Below are 22721 nucleotides of genomic sequence, written 5' to 3'. Positions count from 1 at the left end.
TTTGTGGTTTCTATTTTTGACTTTCCTTTTTTCACCTACTCCTCAGATGGGGGGGAATCCCTCACGAAGATACATGTGCTTAGACAGCATTGGAGGAGCAATTTTCAACTCCTCATTTTATTCTCCAGCTACGGTCTTTAGGGAAGAAAGATAACTGTGGGGTTGATGGATATGGGCACTTCAAGACTAACACTATTTTTAGGTGGGATTCAATCACGGAGCTGCAATTCCAGGTAGCGCAGCAAAAGTTGGGGGTGGTGGGAACTGTGCTTTGCAACGGGTGCCAGGAACTCCAGCTCCGCAAGGGGCAAGCTACAGTTCCCGGGATTCCTGGGGGGAAGTAATGTGCTTTGAATGCAGGGTTCATCCTCTTAACTTCCCCACAAACGAGTCAGAATGAATACTCAACCAACGGGTTGATGGAAACAAACGACAGCAGAAGTATCACAAAATGTAAAGGGATCTGGGGTGGTCACCAAGACCCACATCCCAACAAGACTGTCCCAAATGGGCAGGGTCTGGGATTTTGTACATGAGTAAATCTCTCCTCTTTGTGCTGTGGCATCATAAACACTGATGTGCATGTTTGACACCAGCTGTCAATCTGCAAAGAACAAGGACCACAAAGAACCCTGGAGGTTCTCTCTCATGGTACTATTCCTTGCGATGTTGACCTTGGACTTTGTCTTACATTAGTCTAACTCCATGAATGCATCGCTGTCAACTTTTCCCTTTTCTTGCGAGGAATCCTATTCGGAATAAGGGAATTTCCCTTTTAAAAAAGGGAAACGTTGACAGCTATGCATGAAAGTCCAATTTTCATCTTTTAAAAACCAGCCAAGTCATTTGTTGTTGTTTAATCGTTTAGTCGTGTCCAACTCTACGTGACCCCCTGGACCAGAGCACGCCAGGCACTCCTGTCTTCCACTGCCTCCCACAGTTTGGTCAAACTCATGCTGGTAGCTTCAAGAACACTGTCCCACCATCTCGTCCTCTGTCGTCCCCTTCTCCCTGTGCCCTCCATCTTTCCCAACATCAGGGTCTTTTCCAGGGAGTCTTCTCTTCTCATGAGGTGGCCAAAGTCTTGGAGCCTCAGCTTCACAATCTGTCCTTCCAGTGAGGACTCAGGGCTGATTTCCTTCAGAACGGAGAGGTTTGATCTTCTTGCAGTCCATGGGACTCTCAAGAGTCTCCTCCAGCACCAGAATTCAAAAGCACCCATTCTTTGGCGACCAGCCTTCTTTATGGTCCAGCTCTCACTTCCATACATCACTACTGGGAAAACCATGGCTTTAACTATACGGACCTTTGTTGGCAAGGTGATGTCTTGCATAGCTGCCAACTTTTCCCTTTTCTTGCAAGGAATCCTATTCGGAATAAGGGAATTTCCCTTAAAAAAAAGGAAAACATTGACAGCTATGCATGAATGTCCAATTTTCATCTTTTAAAAACCAGCCAAGTCACTAGTCCCTGGTTTTTAAAAGATGAAAATTGGACATTGATTGGACGGTGATGTCAAGTCAAAGATGCAGATGGGATTCTACCCAATTCCTCACAAAGAAGCCCAGGTCCCATTTGGGGGCTTCCTTTTGGGGGATATCTGGTTGGCCACTGTGAATATGGGATGCTGGACTAGATGAGCCCCCCCACTTTGGCCTGATCCTGCAGGCGCTTCATATGTTCAGCCAAACTCTCCTTATAACAGATGGACTGGTCCCTCGGCCCCAAAGTCCCTGCCACATTAGTGCCACTCACAGCCGAACAATAAACTCTTAAAAGAGAAGTCATTTCACATTCTGATTCATTTAAAAGAAAAGAAAGAAGATGGAAAGAGATGAAGCCTCGTGGGCTAAGAAGCTGCTCTCCACCCCCCACCCCCTCCACACACACACTTCGCAGAGTCAAGTGAAATGTTTTAAAGTTAAATGTGCCATTTTATTATCATCAGATAGCTTAGCTTAATAGAGGCGCATTACCAGCACGCAGACATTATGGCCCCGGGCCAGAGAGGGGGAAGCTTCTCCCCTCTCAAGTGCCTTGGCAAAATTGACTCGGCTGGGGCAGGGGGGAGCTGAGAAGTCTTAGGAAAACCGCACAATTGCTGCGCATCCTTGCACACTCGCTGCGCAATCCGGTGTGTGCTGCAGTGGCAGGTAAACAGGTTTGTGCAATGTCTAAGGATGACTCTCTGTCTCTCTTACACACACACAAACACACACTCCCTCCTGATTTAGAAGGCGATTGGGCCGGATCTGGCCCCCAGGCCTTAGTTTGCCTACCCATAGGTTAGACCAGGGGTAGGCAAACTAAGGCCTGGGGGCCAGATCCGGCCCAATCGCCTTCTAAATTCAGCCCGCGGATGGTCTGGGAATCAGCGTGTTTTTACATGAGTAGAATGTGTCCTTTTATTTAAAATGCATCTCTGGGTTATTTGTGGGGCATAGGAATTCGTTCATTCCCCCCCCCCCAAAAAAATATATAGTCTGGCCCCCCACAAGGTCTGAGGGATGGTGGACTGGCCCACGGCTGAAAAACCCCTGGGTTAGACTCTAGCTGTCTAGCAGAAGAGGCTACAGAAACCCTCCAAACCAGTTCCTTTCTTAAGGTAATAACTTTGGCTAGTAGTTAAGTGCCTTCATCAACATCCCAAAAGAATGAGCACTGGCCTAGCTTCTAGGTAGGAGAGTAGCCAGGAGGTTGTGTGTGAGATGAGCTGCAAGCAAGCTGGAAGCTGGAGACACAGAGACCTGCTTGCTCCATTCTGGATCCAAAAACTGTGAATCATGGAGAAGCAAGATCTTTGGGCGTGCAAATGCTGAGCCCCTCCATTTTGTGCTCAGACTTTTAAAAAGTCCCATATGCTCAAAGAATTTGCGCCTGTTCATTGGGGGAGATAGGAAGCCCAGAGCACTTGTTCTTTAGATGTCCCTTTTATGAAGAGGCACGTAGTAAGACCATTGATCCCTTACTGGTGAGGTTCGCTGACCTCCCGGAAAAGCAAACTTTTGACCTTTTCCTGTTAGGCAAAGATCAGAAGATGACCTGGATAGTTGCCAGATTCTGTGCACAGATCTGTAGGCACAGACCATCTCCCGACTCAAACTAGTTTAAGAAAATCCCCAAACTCGGTTCCATGGGTGACTCTGGGTCAGCTCCCTGCGGTAGTTTATCTTAAAGTTTTAAGTGTCTATACGCTTATTGCATTTATAAATTTTAAATTTATTGTTGTACATTGTTTTAATTGTTTGTTTTCTTTCTGGGACTGTACCCCCAAGTGTATATTAAAAGCTGGGCTCCGACTGTACTAAATTCTATCATCTATCTATCTATCTATCTATCTATCATCTATCTATCTATCATCTATCTATCTATCTATCTATCTATCTATCTATCTATCTATCATCTATCTATCTATCAATCATCTATCTATCTATCTATCTATCTATCTATCTATCTATCATCTATCATCTATCTATCTATCTATCTATCTATCTATCTATCTATCTATCTATCATCTATCTATCTATATCTATCATCTATCTATCTATCATCTATCTATCTATCTATCTATCTATCTATCTATCTATCTATCTATCTATCTATCTATCTATCTATCATCTATCATCTATCTATCATCTATCTATCTATCTATCTATCTATCTATCTATCTATCTATCTATCATCTATCTATCTATCATCTATCTATCTATCATCTATCTATCATCTATCTATCTATCTATCTATCTATCTATCTATCTATCTATCTATCATCATCTGCTCAGGTTGTATATGTGCATAAATGAAACCATATAACCTAAAGGCACTACAGTCAGAGAATCATTTTACTGTAGAATTGGAAGGGTCCCCAAGGGTCATCTAGTCCAACCCCCTGCAATGCAGGAATCTTTCGCCCAATGTGGAGCTCGACTCATGGCCCTGAGATTAAGAATGCCATGCTCTACAGACTGAGCTGACCTTCCTTCTAAGGAAAGCAAACCCCGGCTAAGTGCCTGGAACCCCCTGGTCTCCCACCACTCAGAGACTGGAGTGGGGTGCAATACAATTTATTCACTTTATTTTGGGACAGCCAGTGCAGATGAGCCCCAGAAGAGAGTTGCTATTTGAGTTGGTTGGGGGGACAGTTGACAGGGGAGAATCACCCTCCAAAAAAAACCAAATGTTTTGATGGGCGACATCAGCACCTAATTCCCCCCCCCCCCCAATGTTCTCAAAAGCAACATTTTGCAGCAAAAGCAGTGATTCCTGTCCAGTCCCAAAGATTAAAAAAAATAAAAAATAAGAGAGTCCCCAAACCATTAGAGGAGCCTAGTGTGATTTCTCACAGAGGTGGGAAAAGGAAAGGATTTTGCAGGCTGCCAAATTTCAGCAACAATTAGGGGCAAATGGGGCAGGTGGTGCTCAGCTAAAGGGACTCCAATATGAGAGAGAGAAAGAGAGAGAGAGAGAGAGAGAGAGAGAGAGAGAGAGAGAGAGAGAGGACTTCAGGGGGGGGGTTTACCTTTTCCCTAGCAGACAGGACCAAATTGATGGCCACAAAGTCTGTTTCTGTTCTTCAATCCCACCCTCAAAGCAAAATGAATAGGTCAGTCACACACACAAATATCTCCAGGAGGTTTTTTTCCGGAGGTAGGAGGGAGAGTGATCTGTGTCCGAGGGCTGGGAGGGGGGCTGGGGGTGAACTTGAATCATTTATAGACCTTAATAAATATGCAGATGAGGAGAAGAGAATCTGAGCCCTCGAGCTGTTCTCATTAATTATTGAAAGTTATGGTAATGCAAAGGAGCCCGCTCATTTGCATAAAATTGTACCCTGCATCGCGGCAGCGCTGAGCAAAGCGAGGAGAGTCCCTCTCTGCCCCCGCTCACCGGAAAACCTTTGCCCCCTCCAAGGCGAAATGGGACACTCGATGGGGCAGAGCTGTTAGCAGGGAGAGAGCAGAGCAAAGGGTTCTCCTTAGGTCCTGAGGCCAAATGCGGCCCTCGAGACTTCTCCATGTGGCCCCCGGATCTCTCCCCGAGCCATGCCCCTCCCTGGCCCTGTTTCAGACCCTCCCCTGGCTGGAAATGCACCCGTGAGCTCTGATAATGCCTCCTGCTTGCCTGAACGGAGGCCAGAGCAGTGTGCAGCTGGAATTGTACAGCTGGAGGGGGTACCTAGGGGTCATTTAGCCCAACCCCCTGCTCCTCCCACTTTTGATTCCAGCTGCACCTGGTATCCTGCTCCCCCAGGAGTTCGCCCAGTAAGGAACGCACCCCTCAGGCCAAAAATGCCCCCCAGTCCTGTTGTGAGAGCCACCAGAGTTCTCTAGTTATCTCCCACTTGGACTACTGCAATGCGCTTTACGTGGGGCTACCTTTGAAGGTGACCTGGAAACTGCAATTAATCTAGAATGTGGCAGCTAGACTGGTGACTGGGAGCGGCTGCCAAGGCCACATAACACTGGTCTTGAAAGACCTACATTGGCTCCCAGTACGTTTCCGAGCACAATTCAAAGTGTTGGTGCTGACCTTTAAAGCCCTAAACAGCCTCAAAGGCCCAGTAGACCTGAAGGAGCATCTCCACCCCCATTGTTCAGCCTGGACACTGAGGTCCAGCTCCGAGGGCCTTCTGGCGGTTCCCTCATTGCGAGAAGTGAGGTTACAGGGAATGAGAGAGAGGGCCTTCTCGGTGGTGGCGCCCGCCCTGTGGAACACCCTCCCTTCAGATTTGAAGGAAATAAGCAGCTATCTTCTCTTTAAAAGACATCTAAAGGCAGCCCTGTTTAGGGGAAGTTTTTAATATTCAATGTTGTATTGTTTTTAACACTCGATTGGAAGCCGCCCAGAGTGGCTGGGGAAACTCAGCCAGATGGGCAGGGTATAAATAATAAATTATTATTATTATTATTATTATTATTACACCCACCTTTCACCATTTGGGGAGAGGGTCCCTCAAGCCGTTCCCACCCCCAACACAGCAGATCCCAATTTCACCCTTTTGCAGAAGAGAGAGACATAGATTGTGGTGCAAGGGCCCATAACACCCTAACAGGAACCCTGAATATGCCGCCTGGGGCAGACGATTCACATAACTTCATGGCAGAGCTGTTCCCGATGCTTCGACCGGGCTGCATTTGTGTGCTTGCCTTTTTTTAAAAAAAGAAAAGAAATCCTCTTCTACGCTTTTTCTTGGGAGCTGGGGACTGAACATTTTTAAAGAGCTCATTGGTTGGCCGAGGAGCAATCAGCCTGGAGGAAAGGGGCTTTTTATGGTTTTGGTTTTTTTTTAAAAAAAAATCCCGATCTCAAAACATTGGATTTTTTCAATTAGAAAATCGCTGTGCCAAGGTCTCCGGAGCAACCGCCATTTCTGCCAGCAGCCGGGAGTAATTTGGGGAGATGCCACAAACGTGAGGAGAAAACGGCTCCCTCCCTCTCAAAGCCAGTCTAACAGTCCCCCCTCCCCTTCTCAACACATTATGATTTTTTCTTTTTTTTCAAGCGCAAATGGCATCACATTTCTTTTTTAAAAGAACACACTACCTTAAAAACACAAGGGCTGCATCCAGGTTGCCACCAGGCCAGGTTCGAAATCCTGGCGTTCTTTCCCAAAACCCTAAACAACTCTCCTTCGCTGGAGGTTTTTAAGCAGAGGTTGGGTGGCCACCTGCCAGGGATTATTCAGCTGTGATTCCTGCATTGCTGGGGGCTGGACTGGATGACCCTCAGGGTCCCTTCCAACGCTACAGTTCTATTATTCTAACCTGGGCCCAAAGTACCAACAGGACCTCCTGATCTCTTATTCTCCACCTTGATCGCTAAGATCCTCTGATGGGGCACTTCTGGAAATTCCTCACAGCCCCGCAAGCCTTCAGTGTGGCAGGCCCTGCCCTGTGGAACTCCCTGCCACTGGAAGTTTGGCAGAAATCATAGCAGCCTCATTTTAGACATCCCCTTTTAAAAACTGTGCCATTTAGACAGGTCTTTGAAATGTGATTTTCTTTCAACCAAACAGTATTTGTGGATTTATTTATGTTTAAGCGATGCTTTTTTCTGAATCATCGAGGTAACTTTGGGCCTTGATGTCTGCTTTCAAACCAAAGTGCTTTAAAAAAAAATATTTAAATAAAGTTCTACTCCTTGAAGTTAACGGACCAGAGTGAGGTGGGCCACTTTGAAAGTGAAGGCAGCAAGCAGGTGTTTCACAAAGAAACAGGTATATCAGGCGCCCCCTGCTGGTTATAGGCTCTGTGGCAAAAACTCGCCTGTTGGGGCTGGGCCAATGCGAAAAACTGGCTTTTGTGTACCGGTATTTGCCGCGGAGCAGGGTTGAGGGAGCCTGTCCTGTGTGGCCCTTCAGCTGCTGCCTGAACTCTCAACAGACCTGGTAGCCAGCATGCCTAGTGGTCAGGGAGGCCTTGCAGTCCAGCAGGCAGGCAAGCGGTGCCTCTTCCCTCCGACAGAGAGGGAGAAACTTCTCCAGCCTCCATTAAAACATGCTAATAAAAGGCTGATGAATTCCGGCTCCGAGAGAAGGTGAAAAGGCCTCCACTTGGAAATCAGTGCTCCTGGCCTGTAGTGGCGTCACGAGTGGGGAAAATGGGCTGGGCTTGCAAATCTAGTCTGTGGCGGTTTGCAGCCACCAGCTCCCTCCTCCTGCACAGCCCCAGGGGGAGGGAACATTTTCCAGCCCGAGGGCCGCATTTACTGAAGAGCAGCTTCCAGGGGCCACATCCCAGCAGTGGGCAGAGCGACAGATGTGATTCTGAGCCTCCGTGGGCTGAGCTATTTCCCAACCACCCGGAAACCAGAGATTTCAACATACACACACACTGCTCTCCATCGAAGCAAGGATGAAGCGCCATCAGAGTTTACAAGGACACGCTCCACAGAGGCACAAGCACTCAAGGAGAGGCACAGAGGTGGGTCAGCAAGGGGAAGAGACATGAGGGCCGGATGGCGAGGTCTGGAGGGCCGGATTTGGCTTCTGGGACTGAGGTTTCCCCCACCTGACGTATCCAGAGACAGATGAAACAGAGGGTGTTCTGCACAAATGGGGACACATGCTCAGAGGCAGCGTGCGCCACAGTTGCTCTGTATCAGGTGTGCAGAAGCTACAGCCCACCAGCTATTGTCAAACTACAACTCCCAACATCCCTGAACATGCTGGCTTCTGGGAGCTGGGAGTCCCAACTCGATGGCGAGGGCCACGGGTTCTCTTCCCCTCCACCAGCCGCTTCGCATGCACCCAGGAGTCTCCTCCTCGCTCAGCAAACGTCATCCTGGCACCTTGAAACGCCTTCCCTGGGAGGCCCTTGCCAGGACGGGGTTTTGAGGAGGAGGCATCTCAGCCGCAAACATGTTATCTGTGCCTCTGTGTGGCTCTGGAGAGGATTACACTGCGCAGCAAAGGCAGGTGGGGGGAGCCCACGGCACCAGCACACTCGGCCCGCACCATCTGTTCCAAACAAGCCAGGATTTGTGGCCTAGATCGGCGCCTCGCTCTCGCACTCCCCCTCCCCAGCTCTTGCAGGCCCTTTCTAAAATCATGGCCCCCCAACCCCATGAAAGGAAGAAGGCTGTGGGGCCACTTAAGGGGGTACTGGCTCCACAATGCCGGTTGCAAATTAACTGGAATCATAGCACTGCAGAGTTGGGACCCTGAGGGTCATCCAGACCAGCCCCCGCTGCCACGCAGGAATCTCAACTAAAGCATCCCTGACAGAGGGCCATCCAAACTCTGCTTAGAAACCTCCAAGGAAGGAGAGTCCACCACCTCCCGAGGGAGTCTGTTCCACTGCCAGAAAGTTCTTCCTGATTTTCAGCTGAATTTTCTTGTAACTTGAATCCATTGGCTCGAGTCCTACTTGCCAAAGCAGGATAAAAGGGAAGGAGCAGCAAAATTCACACGGATTAGGTCCTCCAGATGCTGGACTGCAATTCCCAGCTGCTGGTGCAGCCAATGGCCAGGGATGGTGGTAGTTGTAGTCCAACAACAGCTGGGGAGCCACAGGTTCTGGAGCAAGCAATGGCTCCCTGTTCCTGCTTTGCATGTGTGCATGCACAAACACACCCACCCACCTCTTCAAACATCTAAAAGCAGCCTTCCCCAACTGGGCATGCTCTGACTGTTTTGAACTACAACTCCCATCATTCCCAGCCAATACAAAAGAAGAGCCTGCTGGATCAGGCCCATGGCCCATCTAGTCCAGCTTCACTCTGCACTGCGATAAGTCCTTTCTTCTATCTGTCCTGATTCTTCCCATTTACAGCTTCATGGCATGTCCTTCAGAGTCTTCAGACAACAACAGCTGTGCTGGACGGGGGCCGATAAATATAGTTAACCTTATAGCCATAGCACAACCACACTTTTTTTTAAAAAAAGGGAAATAAAATTGATTAGCATTTTTGGACTGCATCCATAGGGTACCGGTCCATTGAATGGCTTAGAATATTGTGGGCAGAACCAGCCAGTCAGCTGGAGGTGAAGTGGCCCATCCCTAACCATTGACTTTCTCTGTTGTAAGCGATAGGCTCGGAGGCCCCATAATCTCTAGATCAGCCTTTCTCAACCTGTGGGTCCCCAGATGTTGTTGAACTACAACTCCCACCACCCCTAGCTAGCAAGGCCAGAGCTCAGGGATGATGGGAGTTGTAGTCCAACAACACCTGGGAACCCATAGGTTGAGAACCGCTGCTCTAGATGCTTCCATGAGGCCAAAGTTCTCACAGTGGCCGAACAGACACCTATGGGAAACCAGGGATCAGGACCACAAGAGCAACTGGGATCCAGAAGCGTTGCTGCCTCCAGCCACAGAGACAGAGTAGAGCTCTCCTGGCTAGTAGCCAGCAGTAGCCTGATGCTCCTCCATCAATTTGTCTAGTCGTCTTTCAAAGCCATCTCAGTTGGTGGCCATCGCTGCATCTAGTGCAGTGGTTCTCAACCTGTGGGTCCCCAGATGTTGTTGGACTACAACTCCCATCATCCCTGAGCTCTGGCCTTGCTAGCTAGGGGTGATGGGAGTTGTAGTTCAACAACATCTGGAGATCCACAGGTTGAGAAAGGCTTATCTAGTGGGAGGGAGTTCCACAGTTTAAAGAAGTCCTTTCTTTTTCTCGATCCTTCAACTTCCAGCGTTCGGCTTCATTGTCCACAAAGGACGTTGCCACTCTCTTATGAGGGATTCTGTTCATTCCCTAAGCAGGCGGTCACGCTTCTGGTGAAAGGAACCCAGCGGTCACTGGAGGTCACAAACGTGGGCAGCAGCTGGTGCCGACAGCATCTGAGAGGCCTGAGAGAAAAAGCTAGGACGCATTCCAGGTTGCTCGAGTCAAAAATTGCCCATGATCCGAAAACGAAAGGGAGGCTGCTGAAGGCAGGAATGTGCCACACAGGGTTAGTGTGATTTGCTCACCATGTTGAGGGTTTAATGCATGCCCAATGCAGCCTCGGCGCCCAAAGCTGAACTCCTCTCTGTACATACAAGTTCTGGTCCCAAAGACAAGACAGGATTTGTGCCAACACTGGCTCCTGACTGCAACCTTTGGAACATAGAGTGCAGCACCATCAGAACGAAAGTCTATGAACTCTCTAAAACAGGAGGCAGCGATGGCTTTAAAAGACAAATGCCTTTAGAAGGAGAGGGTTATGGATGGCTACCCGACCGGGTGGCTGGGCTGGGCTCTGCCTCCAAAACTGGGGGCAGCGATGCTTCTGAATGCCAGTTGCTGGAAACCACAAGGGGTTTTCCACTGGGGCATCTGGTTGGCTACTGGGAGAGTAGGATTATGAACTAGGCGGGCTTGATCCAGCAGGCTCTGCTTATGTTCTTAAAGTTTGCTCCTTGTTTTATGTTCTTAAAGTTTGCTTATTGTATTTTAATATTTTGCTGGAAGCTGACCAGAGTGGTTGGGGTATAAATAATAAATTATTATTATTATTATTATTATTATTATTATTATTATTATTACTACTCCTGCCATGGAAGACAGAAGTCTTCTCCCAACAGTGTGACAGTGTTGCCCCCAGAGTTGTCATCACCTCTGCCTTGTAGGTTCTAGTAATGAAAGGCTGAGGACCCAGCAGCCCTCCAGATGTTGTTGGGGTACACCTCCCATGACCCCCTGAGCACATGCCATGCTGGCGGAGGCTGATTTATTTATTGCATTCATACCACACCTTTCTTCCAAGGAGCTCAAGGTGGCGTGCACAGTTCCATTCCCCATTGTATTCTCACAACCACCCTGCGAGGCAGTGACTGGCCCAAGGTTGCCCAGCGAGCATTATGGCCCAGTGGGGATTTGAACCCTGATCTCTCCAATACTCTTAACTCCTGCACCACAACGGTTGTTAATTTGCAGCAGCAAGGGGGAAGGGGCAATGCTTCTGCTCTTGGTGCTGTGAAACGGGGTGGGGGTGTTTTGAACCAGCACTACACCATCTACAGGTTGCCCTGTGTGTGTCTATTTTTTTAAAAAAGTGAATACGCCAGATTTAACACACAACAGATTTACAACATACTCTTCTAAGTCAGTTGCTGCCAAGAACAGGCAATTACTGGGTACTGATCTCTGTTTCTTAATTTTTTTTCTGATCCGAAATTCCGTTCTGCACATTTCCACAGCTTCTGTGGATTTAAACATCGGCATGAAAATTCATCTGCATTTTCTTCAAATAAACCAGGGGTCAGCAAACTTTTTCAGCAGTGGGCTGGTCACTGTCCCACAGACCTTGTGGGAGGCCGGACTATATTTTTTTGGGGGTGGGGATGAAGGAATTCCTATGCCCCACAAATAACCCAGAGATGCATTTTAAATAAAAGGACACACTCTACTCATGTAAAAACACGCTGATTCCTGGACTGTCCACGGGCTGGATTTAGAAGGCATTTGGGCTGGATCCGGCCCCCGGGCCTTAGTTTGCCTACCCAGGAAATAAACACATTTTTGTGTGCAATTTTCTCTAATATAATGCATTTGTTCATGTTATTATCACAGGAAGGTGCACTGTGAAGCACATTTCCCCCCTAATGATTTTTGCAACCGTTAGCTGGCTGGAAACTGCATCGCAAAATTCAGAGAAGAGCAAATTTCAATCAAGGTCTGCATTCCAGTTCTTGGATTGTTTTTCAGAAAGTGCGAATGAGGCAGTTTCTCATCCAAAAGCAAACAAGAGTGAACTCCTGTCCCCTCCCTCCCAATTCCATCTCACCTCTGAATTGTTGTGTCACTTCTAAAGTGGACACAGAGGGAAGAATTACCTACAGCCGAAAGGAAGCTGCCTGCTGCATCTCTACAGGAGGGAAGTGTGCTGGACCTGCCTCTTCATGGACTAGAGGAATGCCCAAGTCAGGGACTCACACAGAGAGGTGGGCTCCTGTTAATGCGGATGATCTTTATGTTTCCACACTCTAGAAATAAATCTTTTGTGCAGCATGAGAACAAAGTGTGCTTCCAACTGTAGAGGTTGGTGGTGGTTTTTTTTGCAGAATTATGGCTCCATTATATGGGGAAACGTATCCTCCACCCCTTCCCTTGGCCAGGACCATAGAATCACAGAATTGTAAAGGGATCTCCGAGGGCGATCTTGTCCAACCCCTCACCATGCAGGAATTTCAGCTGAAGAATCCCCGACAGAGGGCCATCCAATCTCTGTTTAAAATCCTCAGGTGGATAGTCCACCACTGACACTCTCAGAGAAGACACCGACGGCCAGAGGGTTTACACTACCCATAAATGACATTTATTTTATTTAAAGTCGACAGACAAGGGAGGGGAAGGGAACCAAAAATAAAATTAGAAAAAAATCCAACGCACAACTGAAGTAGTGCAAAAAATAGTAATAATAGAAACCAAACCCAGACGAGAGAGAGAGAGAGAAGCTTGGCAGTGCGGGACGCCCCCAGCACTCCCCCCTCCAAGCTCTCCACCCCCACAAAGAGTCCAGTCTTGTGTATAATTTAGCAAGGGTTATAGGCTGGGGGGGGGGCAGTGGGGGGGGCTCCTGGCCAGGGAAGCAAAGGGTGTTTTGGGAAGCTAAAATGCAAAGCGGCTCCTTTGGAAGTCTGCTGGAGGAGCAGCAGCAGAGAAAAATGAGCGATAAAATATGGATCAAGCCGGGGGGGGGGGGAGAGGAGAAGACGACTGAGCCATTTTGGTTAGCGGAAGGGGTGGGACCTGGGACCCCCTGCGCAAAGATGGCGTGTGTGGTTTTGTGTGTGTGTATGGAGACGGCAGAAGGCAGAGAGGATACATTCCGCTCTTTCTTTTAAAAACAAAAGCGTTCCTGGAGGTAGGGAGCCTCTCAGGGGTGCTCAGAAGGTGTGGCAGAACAGCCACCCCCCTGTGCCCACCCCCCCCAAATCCAAGTGCAAGAAAATGTGCGCATGGAAATGATGTGGATTTGTGTGGCAGCATGCAGGGCATGAGCTGTGCATGTGACTTGAGCTCGAGGGGCAGGTGGGTTTTTCTCCCATGGTTGGGAGGCAGAAGACAGAGAGTGCATCTGTGTTTTTCGGCTCAGCTATTTTTCTAAAAAATGTTTCGAGTAAAAGGGGGGTTGTTTCTCATTTCTTTGGACATCACACAAAGGTCAGAACGGATTTAAATTATAATGTAAGAGGGGCAGGCACTGCGTTGAGAAGGTCTCCCCCGCCAACACCTTGATGCACGCACAGAGAGGAAGTGAGGAGGCGGCTGGCATCCTCTGCTGTCCACGGAACAGTCCTGCAGCCACAAACGGGGCCACCGGAGGCAAGCTTGGCAGGAGCGCAAAATCCCTCTGGCACACACACAGGTCAGCCTGGCTGCAGTGGCGGGGTGGGGGTGGGGCTCCCTGCAGCTGAGCAGGGTGGCCAGGCCGCCCACCCCCAGCCCACCTCTTTGCCGCAAGGAACAAGTGGCCTCGCAGAGTCCTTGCCTTTCTCTCGTGGTCGTGCGGCGCCCCCAAGCTGGTGGCAGGGGTGAGAGAGAGACTACCTGGAAGCGCGCCGGCTGGAGGCTGGTGCTGCAGAGGGGTGCCTCCGTTTGCGCCCGGCGTGCCCAACCACAGAGCGAGAGGGTCGGGAGGCGAACGGCCCGCCGGCCTGCCAGCCTTGCTCCTGCCTGGGGCTATGCTGTGGTCTCTGCTGGCTTGCTCTCCGAGTCGCTGTCGCTCAGGTAGCTCCGGGAGGAGTGCTTAGACCGGTGGGCGCCGTCAAAAGTGTCTCGCTCCTCGTCTGACTTGTCGTAGGTGAATGATTTCCGATAGCCGGGGGGGCTGCGGGAGGGGGAAACAAGAGGACAAGGTCAAAAACCGAGGCAGAGGGCTGTTCTGAGTGAAGTGGAGGCTCAGCGGCTTGCATTTTCCAAGCTGGACACCCTAAAAGCTGCCTTTCTTCAGCTTCTAATCCCATCTATTCACACACATGCACAAGTAGCAGCAAGAAGGCCTAATGATTAGTATCAGTTGTAAAAACGCCCTTTTTTCTCCACTCCTGACCCGCCCCCAGGAAGGTCACTGCTGTGCCCTGTAATGCTGGCCGACACACACACACCAGCCGCATCCTACAAAACAAGGCCGGAGCAACTCAGTTTTCGCCACATGATCCATCTCGCTGTGATGAAATTACGCCAATTTTTGTTGTTGCATTGCTCCCCGCCCCCATTCCTTTCAATGCAAAGAAACACAATGCAAATTGGGAGGAGGAGTGTGATCTATTACATATCGTTTGCGGACTAAAAGTGACAATAGCAGTGAATCCCAATAACATTTGCTGGATTGATTTCTGTTCCGGGCATGGAAGGAAGAAGCGATTTCCATCAGAAGCCTCCAACATCCCCAAGCCCTGGTCCAAGTTCTGCTTTCAAAGCCGGCTCTGAGTGCTCTGGCCTAACCAGGGCGAGGAGAAGATGGCAGCTCAGAACCCATATCCTGCGCCCAGAAAAGCAGATTCCTGCAACGCACATAACTTGTGGGTTCGCCAACGCACTTTTGCTTGCTGTACACAATTTATTCTGCCGCTGCAAGCTAAAGGGGCAAGACATGAAGCGCCTGCAATTTACTACTGGCATTCCAGCACACTGCCTCCCAACCCCTGCCTCCGCTTGGCTTGAAATCTCATCAAGGATCTCACACTGTATTAGGGACTAGAAAGATGAGGCTTCTTTTAAAAAGAAGGGGAAAGGGTGCGATATTCAGAAGACTGAATCCTGTGCTCATTACAAAATTGGGGGCTTGGATGGTGCGGTTATGGGGCGTGAGTAGGCTTATGTGCCCTCTGCCAGAGCTGGACTTCTCTTTCAGGAAAAGGTGGTTTGCAAAAAGCAGAGCTTGATTTAAAATAGAGCTTTTTTCCTCAAGGTGGGGCGTTCAGGGGTTCTCTTCCCAGCTCAGAGTGGGGGCCCCCACATCTCCTCTGGGTCTCTGCTTGCCTCGGCAAACTGTTAAGCCAGCAGCTCACTTTCACGAGAGCTCATTATTCATTTTTATTTTATATTTTTTCCTCTCCTCTCCCAGACACTTCCAGGGCATTCCGCAGTGATTTACTCTCCCCCGTAGTTAGCAGAGCTAAGCAAATAATCTGTAGCAAATCAGGCATTTGTTGGAAATTTCACCCCTATCTGTTGCAAGCCACGCTCGGGGAAAAGGGGGGGGGGAGAGGGAGAAGAAATAACCTCGCAAACTCGCTCATTACGCGGAGCCATTTGGAAATTCCCTCCCGGCACGAAGGATTTGCTGGAGGGGAGCTCTGCGATGGGAGCCTGGCAATTGAGCCTTGCTTGCCACCCCCCCTCCACACAAATTAGTTAAGTTGCGTCTGAAACAGCCTTTCTGTCTTCTGTTAGGAGAACGCTGCTGTAGGCACGGCACAAATGTAAAATCCAAACACGCGAATGGGAAATGCAGCACTTGGGCCTTGCGAGGATTTGTTGGAAGTCGGGCAGCTGAAATCAATTCAGGATCCGAACGGATCCAGCTGTTTCCTCTACAGCTCTGGGAATCCTGATTCCGATCTCTTCATCCTCATTAGGTTTCAGGCTCATCCAGACCGGAGGGAGGGAGAACCAGCTGCGACGGCTCTCCAAACCAGGAGGAGCCCAAAGAGAAGCCTTCACAGTGTGAGGGAGAGGCAGTGCCGGTGCAGCAGTTAGAGCACTGGAGTAGGATCTGGGAGAGACCAGGGTTTGAATTCCCCACTCGGCCATGGAGCCCTCGCTGGGTGTGACCTGCCTCCCACCGTAACCCACCTCACAGGGGATGCTGTGGGGATTAAATGAGGAGGGAGGGAGAACCATGCATATACTACCTAGAATTCCCAGGAGGTGGGGGATAGAAATGCAATAAATTAATAAATTAAATAAGCCCAAATGGCCTGGAGATGAAGGACGGTGGAAGCTGTCCATTTCCCTTCCTCTCAAGTTCCCAGTCTTTCCCAATCTTGAAGTTCAGTTCTTCACATTGCTATGTCAGTTTGCAAATGCAGAGGTTGTGTTCCGGGTCACTGCCCATATATAAATTTTTCATGTGTGCGTAAAAGTCCTCGTGAAAATTCGGCAGCCTTTTACTTCAAATTTCTCCTAACGCATATTTGTATGCAATCCTAATTGCAAACAGCTTTGAGGTGGCTCTTCTGTTGTCGTTTTTGTTTACAATCAAGCAGCATATGTTACAAATAAATAAAATAAGTAATAATCCTGCCTAATACATTTTTGCAAGCGACGTTCATTACTGTAATGCATTTTTTTGTATGCTATTTTCACTAACTTATGCCTTTCTATGCACACTTTAACCCAAGCACATGCATTTTTTTTGCACATGCAAAAATTCAGATCGTTAGGAAAATTCAGGCGAATTTCAAAGGACGGTTGCCGTTTCGGTTTGTGTTTTGCGGAGTGCGAATCAGAGCAATTCAGCTGTGAAATGAATCAAGTCCCACTCCACCACAATAGAGACAGGTAAGCATCGCCCTGAGCTGAGGGTGGCAAAAGAGCGACAGGCCAAGCCGTAAAAGGAATCCATAAAACCCATAAAACTATTTGACACTCCAGAATGCCTTGGAGGGGGGTGTGTGCTTCGCAGACTTTTGATACCCTTCTTTCTCAGGATAAAAACCTGGATTGATTTTTTTAAAAAAACAACAACACAGGTTTCTCCCACAATACACACAGTGTCGGGCACATTCACCGAATCTCTTGCTGTTCTCGCAAACACACACACACGGCCAAATTGTGTGAAACTTGCAGGAGTGATCACAGAAAACAGGGAGTGTGTGTGCTTAAGATGGGTTTGGGGGCGGGAGAGAAAAGAAGGCTGTGCATTACAGACTCACTAAATGACCTCCCTTGTCCCTTCTTCCAGCTCTCGGCAATTCCACACCCTGTTGCACCGTTGCTTAGAGGGGAAAAACAGACACATTTTCTTCCTTCTCTTCTCTTCTCTCCCCCCCCCCGCCCCCTCTCTTACTCGTGCACCCGAACCCAATCCTGCCCCTCCCAGCTCCATTTCTTGTTATGGCAGCTGGAGCGTTAAGTGCATTAAGAAATCTAAAGCACAACATTCCCCCAGCTGCGGGAGGCTGCAATAGTAATTGAACATTTAAAAGAGAAAATGTCTTTTTTTAAAAAAAAAGTGTGGGGGTGGGGGCAGGGAGAAGGAAATAAAAAGAGAGAAAATGCAGTCTCTCTTTTCTAGATAATTCTCCCATTCAGAGCTGTCGGAAACCATTTAATACACAAATAAATTTTTGTTAGGGATTGGCAGGGGGGGGAGAGGGACGCGCACACAATCTTGCCTTCGCTGCCGTTGCTTCTCTTCGAAATACTTGCTGCAGAGGCAAACACACACACACACACACACACACACACACACACACACAGCCGTCTCTCCCTTGTCACATCTTCGAAGTGGGCAAACAAAGGCTCCCAACCTGGGCGTGCGCAGCTGCCAAGCGCAGCGCAGCCTCATCAGGAGATGTTCAAGCCTTCAGAGCAGCAGTGACACTCCGAGAGAGACACGGCTTTCTTATGGCTCTCCACCCCGCCCCCCTCTGGGAACTCTCTTCTCTCTGGCCAAGGTAGATGCACCCTGGCCGCTCTTGTGCCACATGCCAGAATAAAACCAAGCCAGCAGTGGCCAGGAGGACGGGGGTGAACCTGGAGAAGATAAGGAGAAGATTGGTTGTGAGGATGGAGGCAGTGGGGGGCACAATCCTCCAGGTCAGGCCTGCACAATGATGGCCTTCTAGAGCTGGACACAGCCTGGCACCTGTACATGGTGGCACACGCTGCAGGAATGAAGGGCACCTTGGGTTTTGGTGGGTGAGGAAAGTGCTGGGGCAAGTGGTGGCCTAGGGCTGGCAGGGTTTTGTTTGGTTCTGCAGATCTGCCCTTGTGGCAATCAGGAGAGCTTGCTCACCTGACCATGAATAGTGCATTCAGACAGGAGAAACATGCACACCCAAAACTCAGGTTGGATTTCAGCCTGGAACTGGGTCTGCCCAGAAAAGGGCTGCATTTATTGTATGGAGGCTTGATCTTTGACCGGGTCAAGTAGGATTCTGATTTAGATACAAATGCACCCAAATAGCTGAAAGATCGCCGCCTCCTTCCCTACAAACTTTCTCAGGTGCTGAGATTGGTAGTTCCTCCACCCTCAGCGGCTTGGGGGTGTGGTGGCCCAGGGGGAGAGGGCCTTCTCTGCGGCAGCCCCAAAGCTGTGGAACTGCCTCCCCGCAGAGGTGCATCTGTATGTCTATGTTATGTATGTATATAGTTTTAATTCTATCAACGTTTAATTGTTTTTTAATGATAGATTTTCCCATGTTTTTAGTAATTCTTGTTTTTATCTGTAAGCCGCCTTGAGGCCTGTCAAGGGAAAAGGCGGGGAATAATAATAATAATAATAATAATAATGCCAACCAATGATGCCGAGAACCTCTGCATGGCAGGAACAGCCAGCCAGGCCACCACTGATGGCAGGCAGCCCGGCTCCAACCACAAAGAGAGGAGCTCGGCTTCAACATCAGGCAGGCCACATCATCTGAAGACCTCCCTTTCTCAATAAATGGAGATATACTTCTTCTTCTTCTTCTTCTTCTTCTTCTTCTTCTTCTTCTTCTTCTTCTTCTTCTTCTTCTTCTTCTTTATCCCAGCCCGTTATCTGTATTGGACTTGAAATTGTTTTTATATATGAAATTGTTCTAATCGCTTTTACCATCAGCGCGTTCAAGCCTGTGGAAGCCCTCTCTCAACTCAGTCAGATTAGACAGGCAACCCTCCCTGCAGAACTTCAGGCGCACGGCTGAGGCTTCCTCGTTCTGGCAAGCTTTTCAAGATAGCACTAGGTTTTATCATAGATTTCTATTTCACAGTTTCAATTTATCCAGTTTGGCTTTTTTTTACGTATGCCGCTGAGAAACGCAAGCGATTAAGCATTATACAAATGCCTTAAATAAAATTTGTGAAATTGTTTTCATTGGGCTGCATCCAAATGTGCTCGCTATGCTAGCTTTAAGGATTTCGGCTGGTGCAATGGAAACCATCCCACTCTCTTCTTCTCACCCCTTTCCAAATCTGCTCCAGAGGGTTGAGGAGAAACCTAGAACAAGTTTAGAGCATGCTCAGGAAGAAGAGAGGCGGTGGTGAGTTCTGCTGCACAAGCATGGATTCCTTCTTTGTAGGGGTTTCGACTAGATGACCCTATGAATCCTTGCACAGACAGGATGAGTTGCTTAGCACCGTACTGGATAAAACCCAGCTGATTTAATAGATGATATATATATATCATTTCTGGTGCCGTTATTGTTGAATTCCTGGAGTTGTTTTATAGGAATTGATGCAAAACATGAAATGAAATCAACGAATGCCCCACTACTACCCTGTGTCACGTAGGTTAGGGGCCGCCCCCTTGACTGAGCAGGGAGGACCCAGAAACCCAGTGCACAGGAGTCAGGATCCAGCCTGAAAAGGAAGGCAAGTCCTGGAGGACGAGGTTAGTGGGAGACACACCAAACACATGCACACTCCGAGACTAAGGCGACGCATGCCGTCCATCCGCTGCCAGCATGCAGGGAAGAAGAACCTGGACATCCTTCCGGTTGGGTAAGCTGAGCTGCCGTTGATCCAGGATAAGGCACAAATCCAGCCTGGAGGGCAACCCACCCCTCCCCCTTGTTAGAGGTTAGTCAGGAACGCCGTGCTCACACCTGGCACACAACTGCCTCCATGCCACCTGCCTTAGTCGCTCTCCGGGCGATACAGGTACTTCATCATCAGGCTGTCCACTTCCTTCTTGCGCTGCTTCTCGTCCTTCTTGAGCTGCTTGTTGGACTTCCCCACCTCGGGGCCCTCCCTGGAAACGTCCTCCCCTTCAGAGCCCAGGCCTGCCCGCTTGGGGCCCTTCTTGACACTGGAGTTGCTGCGATAAGAGACGGTGGAGCCCGACGAGCCGCTGGAAGAGGATTCCGAGGACCCCGAGCGCGAGCGCTGCTTCTTCTTCTTCTTGGACTTCTTCTTGGACTTCTTGGAGCGCTTCTTGGAGCTCTTCCGCTGGCGCTCCGGGGAAGAGGACGAAGAGGAGGAGGAAGAGGACTCGCTGGAGCTCCTCCTCCGGCTCTTGCCCTTTGTGCCGTGAGGCCTGGAGAAATCCAAGGCCGAGGCTGACCTGCGCAGGCTGCTGGCCGGGGGCTCGGCCGAGTGCTCTGCCAGGACGGCACTCTTGGTGCTCCGCACGCTCTTCCTGTCGTCGTCGGCATCCGAGTCAGGATCCAGGCTGGAACGCTTGAACTTGACGGGCTTGTAGCTCAGCACTTCGTTGATGGCCGCCTCCAGGTCCGGGTCCAGGTAGCTGCGGTGGCTGACGGGCCGGATGTTGGGGTCCTCAGCCTGGAGCTCATCCGCGGCAGAGCTGCGGGGCCGCGGGGGCACCGAGAGGCTGCGGGAAAGGGAGTGCTGGCTGTAGAGGGAGAAGGAGTCGCTGGGGGCAATGCTGGCTGCGTCGTCCAGCTGGGAGTGGCCCATGGAGAGGCGGGAGCCCGGGCGGCTGTAGGAAGGGCTGAGGTCGTCCAGGTGGGAGGTGCTCCGCCGCAAGCTGCCTGGGCTGGAGAGAGCAAAGCTGAGGGATGACCTGGCGTCCTGCTCCCGGGAATCCAGGCCGCCCCAGGAGGCCCCGCCATGAGTCATGGGAGCGGACAGAACTGAGGTCTTGTCAAACTCCGCAGCCGAGATGGACCAGCGTTTCTCCAAGCCCTTGTGGCAGAGCTGGCCGCTGGCTTCAGAGAAGGGCTGGGAGAGGACCGAGCCCCTTTCATCCAGGTCGTTCACCACTCTGGTGGGCTTCTTCCACGAGGCAACAGAGCTGCTGTCGTCCAGGCCGCTGGCCCCCGAGTTGCGCTTGGCCTTGCGGAAGGAGCGGGTGGGGGAGGCCGGGCGCTCGCTCAGGGTGGAGAAGAGGGTTTCCTCGTCCCCTTTGCCACCGATGGAGTCCTTGTGGTTGCCCCGCTTCCTGTAGCTTAGGGAGCTCATGACGGAGGCAGGCCTCTCGTCAGCCTCCTTGCCCTCTTTAGCAACTGAGTTCAGGGTGGTTCTGACGGGGCAGGTGGAAGGGAGCAAAGGAGAGCACAGAAAGAGAGACCGTAAGTTCAAGGGTTGGGGTGCAGGTGGGAGAATGAGCGTGAGAGTGTGTGTGTGTGAGAGAGAGAGAGAGAGAGAGGAGAAGAAGAGGAGGAGGAGAGAGAGAGAGAGAGAGAGGAGAAGAAGAGGAGGAGGAGGAGGAGGAGGAGGAGGAGGAGGAGGAGGAGGAGTGGGAGAGGTTGAGTGAACATGTGGGAGGGGGAAAGAGAGAGAAAGAAGATCCAGAAAGAAAACAGCCCAACACTGTGTCTGCGAAAGAATTAACTTCACAGGAAGCATCATGCAAATTAAGGCATTGTTCTACACCATTGCTTCCCCCCGCTCCCCCCCCCCCCGGAAAAAAGCCGCTATTGATTCCAATTAATTTTGTTGTCAACTACCTGAAAAACGCTGGCGGCACGTAACAATTGATTCCCAGCATTGGCAAAAAGGGGGCATTATCTTCCATAACAAAATGTTTTACATCCATGCCGAAGAATAAATTAAACCAATTAAGAGTGTGCCTCAGATCTTCCTCTGCTTGGCACATGGCACGTGTGGGTGGCTTTGGGGGAAGGAAGGAAGGAAGGAAGGAAGGAAGGAAGGAAGGAAGGGGGAGGGGAGGGGGGTGTTCTGCCCACCCCAAGGCTGAATCCCCCAAGTGAGAAATGGCTTTGACGCAAACACCCAACCCGATCCCCGCTAGCAGGTGCTCGCTTGAGGAGTGCGCTGGGATTGGGGCGGGCAAGGTCCACTAGCGCTGCTCCTGCCACCCTTTCTGCACCTGCTCAGCTGCGGGATATGGGGTGTGTGTCAGGGAGGGGCTTCTCACCCCCCACCCCAGGGAGGGATCAACGTCTCCCCTGCCACTTTGGAGGAACACAAAAAGCCCTTGTAACACCCGCAGGCAGGCAGGCAGGCACCCTCAGCTCAGCCCGCGCCATCAGCATCAGGCTGCCACGGCTCAGTGCGGCTGGTTGCCATGGCAACAGGTGTCCTATAAATAGCCCGTCTGGTTCCTGGTCACTTCCAAAGACTCTGAGTGAGGGGAGGGGAAGGAGAGGGAGAGGGCTGGCGACTGGCTGGCTGGGCCACTCTAGCAAGGCACCCTCTTCAGTAGCCAACAGGCAGGT

General features: G+C 50.1%; 1 protein-coding gene across 28 annotated transcripts in view; it reads right to left on the bottom strand.

The window, feature by feature from the left end:
- Positions 1-12719: 12719 nt before the first annotated feature.
- The window catches only part of MYO18A (myosin XVIIIA), a 143690-nt gene continuing 133688 nt past the window's right edge, over positions 12720-22721 (bottom strand). For 20 of the 28 annotated variants that reach the window (XM_083714954.1, XM_083714957.1, XM_083714951.1 and 17 more), the window contains 2 exons: positions 20214-21562; positions 12720-14257 (listed from right to left, as the gene is read on the bottom strand). In XM_083714954.1, the coding sequence (XP_083571080.1) occupies positions 20215-21562 (1348 nt within the window). In that variant the 3' untranslated portion in view covers positions 12720-14257; position 20214. The remainder of the gene's footprint in view (positions 14258-20213; positions 21563-22721) is intronic. The other 8 variants (XM_083714966.1, XM_083714968.1, XM_083714963.1 and 5 more) reach the window with 1 other exon arrangement.

Source organism: Podarcis gaigeae (assembly GCF_964106915.1).
Source record: "Podarcis gaigeae genome assembly, chromosome: 15".
NCBI lineage: Eukaryota > Metazoa > Chordata > Lepidosauria > Squamata > Lacertidae > Podarcis > Podarcis gaigeae.
This window is presented reverse-complemented; position numbering and strand designations above follow the sequence as displayed.